This window comes from Echeneis naucrates, chromosome 17, assembly GCF_900963305.1.
Source record: "Echeneis naucrates chromosome 17, fEcheNa1.1, whole genome shotgun sequence".
In the NCBI taxonomy this organism is placed as follows: Eukaryota; Metazoa; Chordata; class Actinopteri; order Carangiformes; family Echeneidae; genus Echeneis; species Echeneis naucrates.
This window is the reverse complement of record NC_042527.1, coordinates 19,301,512-19,317,142: the sequence shown is the minus strand read 5'-3', so window position 1 is coordinate 19,317,142 and position 15,631 is coordinate 19,301,512. Positions and strand designations below refer to the sequence as shown.

Sequence of the window (15,631 nt, the reverse complement as noted above, 5' to 3'; positions counted from 1 at the left end):
CCACCCATGAATGTAATCAACAACTTTAATGTCTCATTAAAAAAATCCAGACAGCAATATTGTGTCATTGGGATACGTCCTTCCATCTGCTGGTTTGCTGCTGCCTAACACAACGATGGTCGTGGGTTTGAATGAATGGAAGGTCAATTGATGCCTGACAGTGTGTATCCAAAATGTAACATGGACAGTTGATGGATGGAGCTGGGCTTTACTGATGTATTATTTGATCAAACAATGTTCACTTAGGTTTCATATTCCCATTTCAAACTGATGCTACAGTCAAAGATTAAAATGTTTGTCTTCCTGAACTGGACACGTCTATGTGCTGAGGTAATGAATGGAGTGATCTGTTAAAATGTACGTATGATGTATTTCAGCTCAGTTACGATCACTAAAAGGAAGTCTGAAGGAGAGCTCGGTGTATAGTGCTATTTCTTTTGGAAGAATCCCATAATGGAAGCTTGTTTAGTTCCTTTATTTGCATTGGCAGACGTTTTCTTCTGACTTTTCTTCTCCTCCTCTTTGTTACTTGCTGGTGGTTTTGCTTGAGGGGGATTCTTTAGAGTTTGTTTGGTAGCCTGAAAATCATCCTCTCCCTCAGAGTATGATTCACTCTCATAGCCTTTTTCTGTCACTGTGGAAAAACCCAGAAATCAGTGTTACAAATAATACAAAATCATTAATAAAAAACAACATGTGGCAGAGACGGACTCAAACTTGTGTTCTTTCTTTCAAGGGCCTAAGAATAAATTGTGCCATGTGTAGCACAGATTGTGATTTAGGGCTTGACTGGTGTGGCTATAGCTAATGTCAGTTTTACTCCTCAATCTGTTTCTCATACCAATGCAGCCTTCATCGTCCACAAAGGTACGAGATTTCAGGACCCTTCTCCTCTTCCTAGTCTTTGTTTCCGAGGGATCCTGCAATACAAAAAAAACAAAACATAAACATAAACATCAAAAAGTTCCATCAAAGACTGTTGGTGTTATTAAAGGATTTAATAATCAGTTTTTACAACAGCACAACATTATGAAACACTTACATGTGAAACAGACTTAACCTCCTTTTTGGGACTTGGTGATGCTTCCCTCATTTCCACCTGCTGTGGAGAGTCTGGAATGACTGGACCAATAAAAAATGAAATTAAATTAAAATTAAACATAAATGGCTTAAAAAAATGTCTCTTAATATTCTCTCTTTTTTCAACGTCTTGAATATCAGAACTTTACAATCACAAGTGAAACTTGACGACACTACGTTCCCTCAATGCAATTTCTGTATTGCCGGGATGTTTTACTTAAAACTGTTCATTTAATTTTTCAGAATATGAAATGAGTTGAAAGTAAAAGACAGTGAAGGAGACTGCTCACCATCTTCATCGCTGCTGTCTACTTCAGGTTTTTTAATGCGTCGCCTCTTTTTCTTCTCCATTTTTTCCTCCTCGCTGTCAGAATCTTCTATACGTTTGGTTTTGCTTAAAAAATAAATAAATAAAGATTGTATGAAAATACTTTAAATGTAGTAGGACATTCCTCCATTACTTTTACCTTAATTTATGAAAAGTATTTTGAGACTTCTATGAACAAGAAATGCCAAATGCAGGACCGAAGTCTTAATGTTTGTAGGTTATATGTTTAGAAGTAATATTTAACTATCTCTTCAAAACATTCACATCTAAAAAGAAAAATAAAATAAGACACACACACCTCCTGTTATCTTTCTGTGCCGTTTTTGTTGTCACTGCAGCAGCATCATGTTTTTCTTGGGACGGTGAGCTCATTTGTTGCTGCTCTGCCGTGGAAGATGAAGGAACTGCTGACTCCTCCTTCACAGTTTTATCAGGTTTTTCTAAAACCATAAAAGAAGAGAGACTTTAGAGAGATGAAGTCGGCTGACACTTGTAACATCTCACGCTGCACTGCTTATCAAGTCCAAATCTGGTAGGAGCTCACCCTCCACTGAGGAATGAGGGCTCCGAGTTAGCTCCAGACTCTTATTATTACAGAGCACTTAATGTAAATTTATACTGATGGCAGTGAACAGAATAATCCAGAAGCAGTCAGTGAAGTTAATACAACTGATATAATTCCCTATGTAAAGTAAATATACCAAACTAAATGTGGAAAAAGGTCTTCTGGAACATCACTGATGTTACTCACTTGCTGTTTGACTCCCAAAGAAGTTCGTCATTGTATTGGCCTTTGGAGTTGGTTTGCTTTTGGAGGCATCAACCTGAAACACAAACATCTTTTTTAATACTGCTACGAAACAGGTTACTATTATTATTATTTTTCTTTTTGGAGGGAGAGATTCATGTGACCAAATCTGTACCACAGGTGAATCTTCATTCTGATCTGCCTTAGCCGCTTTCTCCTGGTTCTTAGTAGTAGTTTTATTTGTGAACAGTCCCATGATGCCCTTTTGTGGCTTGGCAGATGGTTTTGAGGCCACGTTAGCATCGCAGTTCATGCCGGATTTTTTTACTACGGGCTCTGGTGTGGGAGCCTGCTGCATTTCTCTTGTCTGCTGCAGCTCAAGAGAAGACATGGGCACCGCATTGGCACAGCGGATCGCACTGTACCTGCAAAATAAATGAAACTACATGTCAGCAATACCACAGGACACTGGCTGGTTTTTTTCTACTGTCACTTGTGCTCAAAGTGTTGATGGAGAACATTTAATACCAAAATGAAGGACGTACTTGCTGCAGATCTTAAGATTGTCTTTTACTGCATCATAGTCAACGCTGTAGAGCGGCCCACTATCCTTCAGTAGAGCTTTCTGCACGCTGTAGACGTGGACACTGACTATCAAGCTCATCTTTGCTTTGAAATCTGCAAAATAAAACATCTGAAATTAGACATTCTGGATAACTTCCTCAAACAAAAAGGAGGCAAATATAGCTACAGCTAAATATTGGTATTGGACACGAGAGCACAGCAACTCTTCCAGCATGTTTGTAGAGGTAAATATTATTTTCCTATGTTTTTAATACAAACCTTCCAGTTGCTCCTCTCTGACAACTGACACCTTGTGACTCTGAAAAGCAGAACAGTGTCAATATTAGAGGTCAAAACTGTAGCGCTGCACATTCATGTCTTTTCCGGATCTTATTACTTACCACTTGGCCATTGTCCACAAATTTTCCCGACACGAGATAGGTGGCATGAAGCTGAGCTGAACTCTCCTTCCTCTTGTGATCCAGATAATGGTACAGCATCCTGACAAGACACAGGTTTTAATACTTTAAAAGCAGATTACACTGAACTCCCCAATATGTCATCTTGATCGAGTGGCACTCGTGTGAATGAATCACCCACCATAAAATTATTGTCATTTTTTTGATACTTTAGTTTTTATTATTATTATTATTATTATTATTATTATTATTAGGATAACAGTGTCATTTGCAGGAATATACTGTATATTTGGCTTTTCAACATCTGATGACCTCCATTTCACATTAAAAAGAAAGAAAGTTTATGTTTTCAAGTTAAGTGCATGATATCAACCTTTAAGCCTCCAGTATATCTGTTCCTGCTTCACAGAGACTTTTTGGACAATAAGAAAATGAGACAGAGCAAAATAATGTTAATACAAACAGTTTAGGTCAGTTTGAAGAATAGATGAAGACAGTTAGATGATGTCAAGCACAGTTTTCCTCCTTGTGAAGATAAACCTGTTGCCATTTTCAGTTTGTTTGTATTTTATTAGTAACTGTGATGGACTGGGGAGAAGAGACACTCACTGCTTTGCTGTGTTAACATGGACTCCAAGTGTTAGACTCAGCCACTTATAAGTCACCTGTCAAACAGAAAACACTTCACATTTAATTTGCCACATGGGGAAAGACACCGAATTAAATCAACGTTAATTAACTAAAAAAATCTACTCAAATTAAAGGAGAAAATTAACCTTTATTTTCTTTTTTTCATCTGATTTTGTTGATTTATTTTTAACTTTTGCCTCCATGACGAATTAGCCGAATTTCTAAAAATATCCAAACTAATATCAGACAGTTATAAATCACACCATGTTACGTTGATTAGTTGCCCTAAAGCGAAAACAAACGTTAATTCATGTTTTGTGAACGTAATTCGACACTTTCTTCCATCATAACGCCGGAAATGGCATTCAAAAGGCTCTCTTACTATCTTGTCGTGGTCATTGACATATTCGTCGATATTATCCAGATACAGCTCATCCATTTTCACCAAATAACCGTAAATGTGGAGGGGCCAGTCCGGCACATTCAGCTGCGCGGGAATACGCTCTATTTACTTCCTGTGAAGGGTCACATGACTCTTCTTCCTTCCTGTGACGTATGACGCTGCAAGGATGCCCCCTACCGGCCGACACCAGCTACAGCGGGTCTGCTGTGTGCGAGTGTTATTTAGAGTGTCAACTTTTGTTTATCTTAAAAAATATTTTATGGGAGTTTTTAATCCAGAACTTGCACCTTCAGAGTTGATCTGTTTCTGTTTATCTAGTTAATTATCTTTGATTTTAACTTTAAACCTGAACAGTCTGTTTTTGCTCTCTAGTTTTTACTGGACAGTGTTGTATTGCATCAGGAATTATTTCTATTGTATAAAAATGTCAGACTTTTTTGGATATACAGGGTGCCTTTAAGTGTTATTGCTTACTACAGTAACAGGAAAATCTATCTATCTATCTATCCATCTTGTAGGGTACTGTGCAATAAAACGACTGAAAAAGAGAAAAAATCAATCAGTGTGTTGTGTCACTGTGCCACTGAGCTGGAGGGAGAGTTAGTGGATGTTTGTATCCTTTTAAACATAGTTAGAAAACATTTCATCCAAAAATGGGTCATGGAATTCACACAGCTCTGCATTGCAGACACATTTTTCAACCTGAAAAATGTGGCATATATAATGACATATATTTTACTGCCTTGTTCTTACTTTACAAATTATTGCAAAGAACAAAAACTCACAAAAAGTACAAGAACAAAATCACCAGATTAAACTTTCCAGGCAGTACACGTTTAATTAAAAACCAATCAATCAATTTCTCTGTGCCAACATTCACCACGGGCGATGACAGGCAGGGGCTCTAAATGTTGAAATGTAATTAAAGTAAGGTGCTAAGTGTGTGATAAAAATGAAAATAAGATACTAACTTGCACATTTGTAAATATTTCAGCATGAGCAGCAGACTGCAATATCCTTACACAAAATACATGTAGTTTGAAAATTAACTGAATTGAACTCAAGCGTGTTTTCTTTCAGACCACGTTCAAATCGGAGCCTTTAATATAGAAATCGTTATGATCAGATGTTTTGTAGGTTTGTAAATTTACTTTCGAGGCATATTTCAGTACTAATTGTTAATACGTCTCTTTCAGGTAGTTTATGTTTTGTTGTATGTGGCAAAACTTTTCTATCCAAGTAAAAAAAAAATAAAAAATAAATAAATAAAATGCTGACCCAGAGTTCAGACGGATAAATTAAAGATTATAAAATGGTTCATGGATCATTATCACTATTTTTAATGTGATTTAAATGGAGAAACTAACCGGCCAGGAAATGGAAATGGGCATCGTGAGCCGATATAAATGGAGATGGAGAGACTCCTCTGCAGGCTGCAGGGCAGAGGGCAGCAGCAGTTATTATCGTCCAAACACAGTCTATATAAATCTTGAATTTTAATGAGTTGCTGTCACAGAGTTATTCAGGAAGGACAGTATTGAAATCCTTCAGTCCATCAGCTGTAGTCTTTCCAGATAAATTCCTCCCATTGGCCTCAGTCTTTATGACTGAGTGTCATAAGAGTCAAACCTCACCTGTTTCTGTAGGAAGGTTTGTGGATGTGAATATGAATCAGATGATGGGCAACTGACTGTTCAACGATCAACTTGTCTCATTGTGGTCGAGGCAATAAAGAAACTTCTCAGCGGTAAATTTAACAGCAGCTCTCTGGAAAGGAAAATAAGAAAGGAGGAAAAAGGCGCCCTCCTTTTACATGTTCCAGGACAAGACCATCACGACTCAATATTGAAAAAGCATTCAGTGCTGGCAGAGTGCTGGCAGCAGAGTCAGTATCATTTCCCTGGAAAGTTTTTCTATCAAAGAAATTACCCCCCAGAAGCATGTTGTCTGTGAGGTCTGTGGATTGAATCCTTCACAGAGTTCAGGGGCAGTTCTTTAATTTTAAACACAAAGGATCGATTTATTCAGTGTGATAATCTTTTCTCTGACTCTCTGGTGCTGCCATCAAGGTTATTTCAATTTGGGCTGAGGGACAAAGAATGAAAGAAAGTCTGTGTGGTAAATGTGGACGGAGGATCTTTGCCAGCAGACTAACAAACTTTCACCATGTTTTACTGGAAATGTTGGAACTGTTCCTGTTGTTCATGCTCTCTGAGCTCAACTCCTTTTCTTACTTTTTTATTTTATTTTATTTTTATTACAATATGTGTTGTCTTTTTATTCAAGTACAGGAGCATCTTACAATGTGCAGCCCGCTTCAACTCCTGCCTACAGACACACACCTGCATGTTACGCAAACACAGTGATAATAATTCTAAGTATCGGACAAGAGCGGACTTTGGACAGTGTAATGACAAGCAGCCACAAATTATAACAAAATTTTGATGTCATTTCAGCGAAAGAATTTAAGGTGAAGCTGCAAAATATCATACAGGAAACAAAAGAAAAGCACAAACAAGAGTTGGTGAAAGTCTCACACAACGTCACATGTTTGTGTCACTTCAGACACAAGAGGTGCTGTTGGTCCTGAGACAAAGTTCTAATTATTTGTGTGACAAACAATGTCTGTGCTAATTAACGCTGTGATTTTGTATCCTTTGTATCCTTTTTTTGTTTCTTCAGGTCCAATATCATTAATGTTTGAGCAGGTGAGCAGAAAACAATTCAATGCTAAACCAGCAGGAAATCCATCCTCTGCACTCTCGTTCCTCATGTGACGGAAAGACGGAGTTCATATCTGTGATCGTCTGCTCGCATATGATGATTAATTCAGGCGCACTCTCTCAGATGCTTTTATATGATGTTTAGAGTGAAGCAGCTCTGACTCTGCTGAGACTCCCGGTCATCCTGTAGAACAGCTTCTAATGGAAATGTCAAACAGCAGGGCAGCGATGGCAGCAGAGGAGGGAAAAATATTCCCCTAATGGTGGAGACATGGCAGAATAATCATTTCACCCTGAAGACGCAGATTAAAACTAAAATCCTCAGATGGATCAGAGCTGGTTAAGATAAGGGAACAAAACCAGATTGATCTGCTGGGTCTTTCGTCCGTTCTTCCAGTGAACATGAGTCAGAAAGACAAAATAATTGTACGACCCCATCACATCACTGGATCTTTGGATGGAGTGTGTCGAGTGTAAAACCTTTTTGGGGCTCAACAAACTTTTTAAATATATATATATATATTTCCAGTGGGCTGACGTGAAGTTTCTGACATATTAAAAGGATATTCCACCAATTTTACACATCAGAGTGTGATTACTGGTGACAACTCATGTGACAAAAGGTGTTTTAAGTCTTTGCCATCCCTGAAACCGGCCGTGATGTCCCACTTTGGTTTTGAGTTTGCTGAGCGACTAAATCAAGCGAGAAGTAGGGCCATAGATAGACATTATTTATCCTGAGGGATATTAGCTTCCCCATCCATTTCCCCATAGACTTCAATACATCCAGCAGTGACACAAAACTGAGGTAAACTGAGGTAAATTTTCAGTTAGTGAACCGGACTGCTGATATTTTAGTCTTTGTTTATCATCTGAGTGGATCAGAGAGGAGAAGAGGCAGCATGGATCGTTTCACTGACAGCGATCTCTGCTCTGCTCTCCAAAGCCGGCAGTCGGTCTCCCTCATACGGACACAGACAAACATGCTGAAGCCCCCTGTTGGTGAAATGTCAGACTTCTGTGAATGTTTCAACTTGATTGTGTTTTCAGTGTGTGTAATCTAAAATCCAAAGAGCTTTTTATCAAAGCTGCAAACATGATGCAGTAATTTCCAAAGAAATTAGAACCAGAATCCAGTCTTGGTTGGATTTTGTGATGTGATGGCTCCAGAAAAAAACAAAAAAACCCTGACTTGGACTCATAGAAATGATTCAGATGGGATTTTTGGTGTCTGGTCAGGGCTCGAGCTCGGTTATAATATTCTTCTATCAGCGATATCCTTCACTAAGATGGAGAAAGAAAAGCTTTTCGCAGAGTTTCATTTCTTCTGATGTATAAATAGCTTTTATGCTGCAGAGGCCTGCAACCTCTGCTCTTTACTTTTGCTGCTCCACGACATCTGATATCAGATATTCATTGCTGTGGCATCAGATGCACAAAGAGATAGCTGCTTTTTGAGAGCTGAATGAGTTATGTATTGGATATCACCCATGCTGCCAACAGTTGCATTTCAGAGGTCTTCGCTCTCCAGCAGGGTTTAAGATTCCCCCAACAGAAAAGTCTGACTAGTTTTAAGATGAAAATAAAAAAAAAATAAAAAATCCAAATGCTGGCTGATCCGAGAAGTTATCTGCATGAATCTGTTGTGGCAGACTTCCTCAACTATTCAGCATCAGTCACACCCCCCATCACAGCTCTCACTGAAGCATAAATGTGTGAAATAACACGCGGAGATCAGAAGGATCCATGCAAAGAGACGGCAGAGAAGTGACATGCTGCGGCGCGTCCTAAAGAGGCCGAGTTCAGACGCTCTGACTCCTTCTCATCTCGGGAAGCCCATGTTGGTATGCTTCAGCCCAGAGATCACTGTTTGATAAGATGCTTTCCCTCGAAAAAATGACAGGACAGTTGTTAGATATGGTGCTGCATGTGGGGTGAGGAGGGGTCACGGGGCCAATAACAGGGGGTTAGGAATATTCTGCACAGATTCTCTGAGCGTGCTGCGAGCCGTGCAGCGAAGATAATGAAATACAGCTGCTTGTCATTTTCTGGAGGAATCAGACCATCCGAGCATCGTTCTCTTACTTCAGGTGGCCTCTGTACCTGATAATCTGATCTCACGCCAAAGCGCAGACCGCAGACTGGAAACTGTTGGAAACTGGACTCGTCGGCGGTGTGATGAAAGCTGACTTGGATGTTTATGACTGAAGGCTGGAAGCAAAGATCTGGTGAAGGATGGAGAGAAGAGCCAGTCAGTTGATGATGGGATGAAAATTTAACTCGTTGTTCAAGAATGTAAAGAGTTAAATTTACATCAAAACTCAGATATGCAGCAGAAGCCAAGTTAAAATTGAATGTGGAGTTCTACTTCAGCATGAAGACCCAGTTGCTTTTCCTCCGCAGCAGGAAATGTTGATGAGAACCACATCGACGGTTTAAATAGACTTCCTGATGAATGTCTTTTTGCAGCGCAGAAACACGAGCTATAAACATGAAACGTCGTGGTCGGCCAATCCATGCAATTCAGATTCAAATAAAAGATGTATGAGCGAGCAAGGACGCAAAAGCAACAACAACAGGAAGAATAAAGAACACATGGTGGAAGACAAACAACGGATACATTTTACAATCCTGCATATTTATGAGTTCAGTTGATATTGTGGTCTTTCCTGACTTTTCTTGGTGCTTTTGAAGTTCACATCTGCGACTTTCTTTTGTGTCTCCTGCACCTGTGTAAATGTGTGTCCTTGTGTGAATGCGACAACACAGGGAGCAGTCGTTACACAATTCGATTTAAACGCGTGAAGTTTGGTTTTTGGATTTACTGGATTTTTTTTTTTTTTTTGCCCTGACAGCCTTTTTATTTTTCAGTAATATGGAGATGATGTTTTCACTGTTTGCTTTAATTTCATGATCAGCAGCAGCAGCCTGAACAATCACATTAATAGTTTTTGTTTCACTGGGGAGTCACTGCAGCTCTAATCTCATAGTTTATCATGACATCACATAATTCAACTACATGTTTATATGATTTTATTAGTTTTTGTAGCTGCAGGTTTGGCAGCTTTCATCTTTCCCACTAAATTTGATCCCGCCACCTTTCAGCCATCAGTCTAATTTTCCAGCTCCTTTGCTGCTTCCTCTTCGCATCATAATGAATCTGGTGGCTGATTTTCTGTCGCTGCTGTGGCTGCGCCCGAGGCCCAGAGTGTCAGGCCCTGTCAGAGGGGACGATCATTAGCTGTCTACCAGAGAAGCTGCTGTACCCCCCCACCGCTGCTCCACTTCACCCTCAGCCCTTTGTGGCTCCAGCTGATAAGGCCAAACTAATATCTGCTTAGTTTCTGGCTGCATGAGGAAAAACGCTGAACACAGGCTGAGCCAATGTCCACTTCATCCACACAATACAGACAGTGTATGCACGGCTGAAATCCTGATCAGGTGCTTGAAAGGAAACACGAGACGGTGAAAAGGCAAGAGATCGGCTTTGTGGTTTCAACAGCTCTTCCATATGAATGCAGCTACAGCCGACGTCTGGGCAAATGTCCTTGAGAAAGATAAAGAAGTGGTTGTTTCCTGTGAAATGTAATTTTGAATAACCAGAGCTGGAACACCTGCAGTATGACTCATTAACCCACCATGATGGCACCTGCGGTTCTGTTCACTGACCTCCATCAGTTGGGGCTGAAACACACGTTTTGTTTGGTTAGTCTTTCGGAAATGACTTCTTCTGTTGCTGGAATTGCTTTGTTAGTGTTGAAAATAAAAATTAATTTGAAATTTTGACGATTAATCTTTCGTTTAAATATGAAGAACTGCTGCTGGTTCTGTTGGAGCTGATTTGCACCAGAATCAGCACAAAGGGACAAGATGCATCAAGACACAGCAAGATACCATCACAGATATTTTCCTCCAAATACAAATCGCAGGGGTCGTCGACACGCCGATCTGAGAAAAAGGAAAAGGCACGCTGGGTCCGATGATACGTAAATCACAGCAGTTCAGGAACGGAGCAAACAACACTCTGAAGTTTTAGTTTGAATTAACTTGGAAATATTCCACAGAAATTGGTCGATTACACAAAATGTTTGCATGTTTTGAACTTTAGGATTATGATTTAGGGAACATGCTTTATAATTATAATGAAATATTGGCATAAATGCAGTGACATCTGAGCCTCTCCTCGATAACGCTCGCTGCGCTCCAGCTATCTGAGCCGTATCTGTACTGTGACGAACTCGGAGTAATCAGCTGCTGAAGTGTGAGGAATTAAAGCTTTCCCACCGTCTGAGGATTTAGGACTCCTGCCGAGAAAAGAAGGGACATCTTCTCAGATCATCTCACCTGCTCACACTTCACCTCGATTGTTGTTGTTATCCTTCATTTGGCAGATTTGGGACCTCGGGGGCCACAACACGCAGAAAAGAAATGATGTGGCCGAATAAAACAGGAGGATTTATTAAATTCATGACTCTGCTTTTGTCCTCTTGTTAACACCCTCGTCTCGCACTCTGTGAAATTGCTCAAATCCTATTTATGTTTTTGTATTTATTGTTACTGATTACCATTTTAACACAAAATCCTCAAAGTAAGATTTTCAGAGAAATTATTAGAAATATTTGAAATGGGTTGTTCTTTTATCTTTAAACTATTCTGAAAACACAGGTGTAGGCAGAACCTTTTGTTTTTTGTGCTTTTCATCTCTGTGAGAAATTTAACATTTGGGTGAGAAGTGAGTGATGTATTCATGTATGAATCGGTGAACAACAACAAAAACAAAAACAAAAAAAACTGAGGACAGAAGAAAGGTGAGTCGATCATTTGGACTCAAAGAAAAACTGATTTAAGAATTTAAGGGTCAAAGGTCAACGTCAGATCTGGATTAACGGGAATCTGAAGTAAAGAGTCATAATGAGAGGCAGTAATTTGTGTTTGTTTATTTCTTTGGCTTTTGGATGGATTTTTTTTTTCCCACCACAGGAACAAAATCCAACTGTGTTAGAAACAAACTTAATCACCTCACCAGTTGGTGTTTGTGTCACGATGGAGCTGACAAACTGAAACACACTTGTGTAGATTTTATTGTCCCCTGATTTCATTTCATTTCATTTATTATCTGTGAATATAATGTGAAATGAAATATAAGGGGTTCATTTCTGGCACACCTCTTGTGTCCCCCCAACCATGAAGGTTGAGTGTTGACTGACTCACGCAAAGATATTATTCACACTGTGTCTTTGTGAAAAAAGTAAAATAATAAATGAGACCAGTCATCTGTCTCTTTGTCTTTCACATCATATTTCCATATTTGTTTAGATTTCGCTGAGATGTGGCACAACAATTGAGATGAAAGAGAGATGAATTTAAAAGAAAAAAAAAAAAAACACACTGAATACACAAATACGCACACTTCTAAGAGTTTTGGTGTCCACATAAGAAGCCCATCACACAAACACACAAAACAAAACCTCTCCCCTGACTCTTTCTTCCAGTTCTGCATGGTAATCACACACACACGCTGAGATCGAAGGGCTTCTGTTGACTCCTGCTACCAGATTTGCATGATGATCGCCCCCCCACAGTGAGCTGCACTTCATCACCTCATATTTACTGATTCAGGAAAACCACATAAGAATGAGAATCAAGTAGAACTGGGCCCCTAAAACTTTTACCAACAGCTAACAAAATCTAAAAGTTTGTTGTTTTACGGACATTAATGGCAGACACGAGCATTTTACTATTTCACGTTCATCAACAGGTTTGGCAGCCAAAGTATTTCATGTCTGTGACTGTTACATTAGAAATGAAATACAACAGGAACGGCCTCTGTGACAGCTAATTCCTCCATCATCACCTTGAAACAAAGAATCACTCCAAACACACAACGATTATCCTGGTACAAACAGCACCACACTTTGGAGCAGGAGGGCACTATTTCTGCAGCAGAGGCAGATTAGTCTGACGGTCTGCAGCGCTCGGGGCCGTGCTTTAAAGAGTTCTACATTACAGACATTTAACTTGAATGCCATTTGCAAATTTGAATATTCATTTTGTGAATGGATTATTAAAGGCTAAATTGACCCTGACTAAACTCACCCCGAGTCTTTGAAATTCATGGTCTATGTTCTCTGTTTAATAAATGCTAATTCAAGTTCAGCGTCGCTCCGCTCTCTGTCTTTGCTAACTGAAGCTGTTTCAGCGTGAAATCTGATGACCTCCGATTCATTAGCTCAACCTCCATTTGTGCATCTGTTCTCAGCCATTGTTTCCAGGATTGATGCCGTCATACGAGATCTCAGCGGGCTTCTTCAATCTTGTTTCTCGTGGGTTTTTAACCCTGAGCCTATTTTGTAGGCTTCTACCGTGAAAATTTAATATTCCCAATAAAAAGGTTAAATCTCTGCAACCACAACGTCTATTTGGATAATTTAGTCCCATGTCGAAGGGAATACTTGTGAGATTTGTCCAGATGTGTAAATATTACTATACACCCTACTGGTTAAGAGTAAATCAGGACGGGACACAGAAAAAGTAAGCCCCCCCCCCCAAAAAAAAAAAAAAAAATCACTTTTAGGATGGTTATTCTTGTGTGCCAACAAAGTTAGAGTTTTTCGTACAGATAGTTCAGGCGAGCGCTTTAAATATTCCCATTTGGGACATGTGGAAACACACTCCTCTGCACCCATGCTGAGACTCTGGCCTACACCTCCACAGTGGATTGGTGGAGTTCAGTGAATGACACCGCGTTGTAAAAAACAGCTGTAGAAAACAGCCATACATTTGACAGCGCTAGCAGCCAATCAGAGTCAGCTGGACTAGCTCAGCTAGCCGAGTGCTAACGCTATCGAAATAAACATATCATGGCGAAACAGCTAAGGCAAGAGAAAATTTACAACTATATTTTGTTGAAGCCGTTTGTTGGGCCTGTGCCGCAGGACTGTCCCAGACAGAATTATGACGATGGAGCCAGAAATGTGACGATCTGGTCGATTTCGTGATGTTTTATGGTTTTTCTTGTGTTCGGTTTGAGCTGCGTTTGGAGCATGTAAACATGGTTTAGATCGCCTTGGAGCCCCGGTTCTGCTGTTTCATTTGAAGTATAACATTTATTTTAATATCATGATTATATTTTGTCTCAAATATATGGGTCATATATGGGTCCTTTCGGGTTAAAAACAGTTAAATCGACTTTTATAAAGATTCTTTGAGCAAAATTGCGCACATAAATATTTCTTCTAGATACATCTTTTTTTTTTACCGTTTCTGTTGGTGCATTCAAAGCTTTAGTAATCAGACCTACTGATTGATTTTACTTCACGAGGCTTGTGCGTGTAAAGTGTGTGTGGTCGCCTGTTAGTGATTGATATGACCTGAAGAAGGCGGTGAATCTCTCTCATACAAACACTTCTCTGACATGAAGCTGCTCCACGAAGAATCACAGTGTCACAGCTGAACCAAAGTGAAGCTCACTTCAGAGATGACCCTGCTGTTGTTGTTGTTTCTCCCCACTGTCAGACACAACAGCTGAATCAATAATACAAATCTAAATGTTATTCCTCTATATGGATTCTGTAGTTGCGTGTGATTAATGTTTTATGATTACTGCGAGTTGCAGGTGGATTGAAGAAGTTTGATATTGAACACTCAAATTGTAAGTTTCTGTAAACGATGATTGTTGGACTACACCAAAATAAATGCTTTATCAACTACACTTTAGTTCACCCCATTAGCCCTGACTAATTCATAATATTGATAACAGCAAGTCAGCAAAACTGATTCTTCTGACGTCGTCACCAGTGAAAAGACCTGTAAAACAACATCTAACTGGACAGACGATAAAATTAGGAATTTTATAAATGTGACAACCTGCAATTGGAAAGAAAAAACCCGGAGAGCATGCCTTTCCTTAAACATGGAGCAGGAACCAGCGCTGTGCCAGCCTGTGTGAGTTAACCCTGAAGAGGCAGATGGTTGACAGAATGAAAGCTTCTGCAGCAGGGAGTATAAATTTATCTGATCTGTTGTGGATTCTGCTTATCCTGACGCTGCGTGTCCACGTGAATCTGGGCTGATTAGCTCGGAGACATTTTCCTTTACGATTTAAACAGCGGCAGAGCGTTTGTCCAGAGAGACAACATCTGGAGCTGTGTGTGATTCTGCTGTTTCTGATGGCAGACGCTGCAGGAAGAGAAATGTCAGATCAATGCTAACATTTGTCCCAGCGTGCCTGAGGGTGCTGCTGCATCCTCAAAGGCCAAATGAAGAAGGCGATGAGCATAAAGTATCGGGAATGAGCTCAGCTGCAACCTGCGACATTTCTACCGCAGTCTGTCACAGTGAACAACGTATACGTCCACCTAAACATGGTGCTTCAAGGCTGAATGGTTGCTTTGCTTTTGTTTATTTTGCTTTTAAAACACTCGGAGCTATAAAACCTAATCAGAAATCATTAAATAAATCCCGCAGATTGTTGCAGCAGCTGCTAACACAGCATGCTTGGATAGATCACTGAGCTTCCTGCTCCGCAGAGAGACTGTCAAATAAAAGCAGGAAGAACTGCACATTGTGATTTTACATGCTCAGTTAAGTTTGTCCACCGTGGCGGTTTTGCAGCGCCGCTGTCTTGCCTGATTACTTCCAACAAGTTCCAGCTCTCCAGACATTTGCTGTCAACAAGTTCCTGAGGAAAATATCTCTCTTTGATTTCTGGAGTCATTTGCATAAAAGCTGCCTCCC

General features: G+C 39.9%; 1 protein-coding gene across 1 annotated transcript; it reads right to left on the bottom strand.

Moving 5' to 3' along the window:
- Positions 1-13: 13 nt before the first annotated feature.
- pold3 (polymerase (DNA-directed), delta 3, accessory subunit) lies at positions 14-4,268 on the bottom strand. Its single transcript, XM_029524038.1, has 12 exons — positions 4,152-4,268; positions 3,749-3,804; positions 3,122-3,221; positions 3,000-3,039; positions 2,702-2,834; positions 2,332-2,581; positions 2,160-2,232; positions 1,707-1,848; positions 1,371-1,474; positions 1,043-1,122; positions 842-920; positions 14-634 (listed from the first exon to the last, which is right to left on the bottom strand). The coding sequence occupies exons 1-12, from the start codon at positions 4,206-4,208 to the stop codon at positions 429-431; spliced, it is 1,320 nt and encodes a 439-aa protein (XP_029379898.1). The 5' UTR covers positions 4,209-4,268; the 3' UTR covers positions 14-428.
- Positions 4,269-15,631: the final 11,363 nt, after the last annotated feature.

Excerpts from the sequence above, each read along its gene's own strand:
- pold3 (XM_029524038.1), bottom strand. The coding sequence starts at position 4,208 with ATGGATGAGCTGTATCTGGATAATATCGACGAATATGTCAATGACCAC. Across the intron at positions 3,805-4,151 it reads TCAATGACCACGACAAGATA|GTGACTTATAAGTGGCTGAG; the intron begins GTAAGAGAGCCT and ends TCTGTTTGACAG. Across the intron at positions 3,222-3,748 it reads CATGTTAACACAGCAAAGCA|GATGCTGTACCATTATCTGG; the intron begins GTGAGTGTCTCT and ends GTGTCTTGTCAG.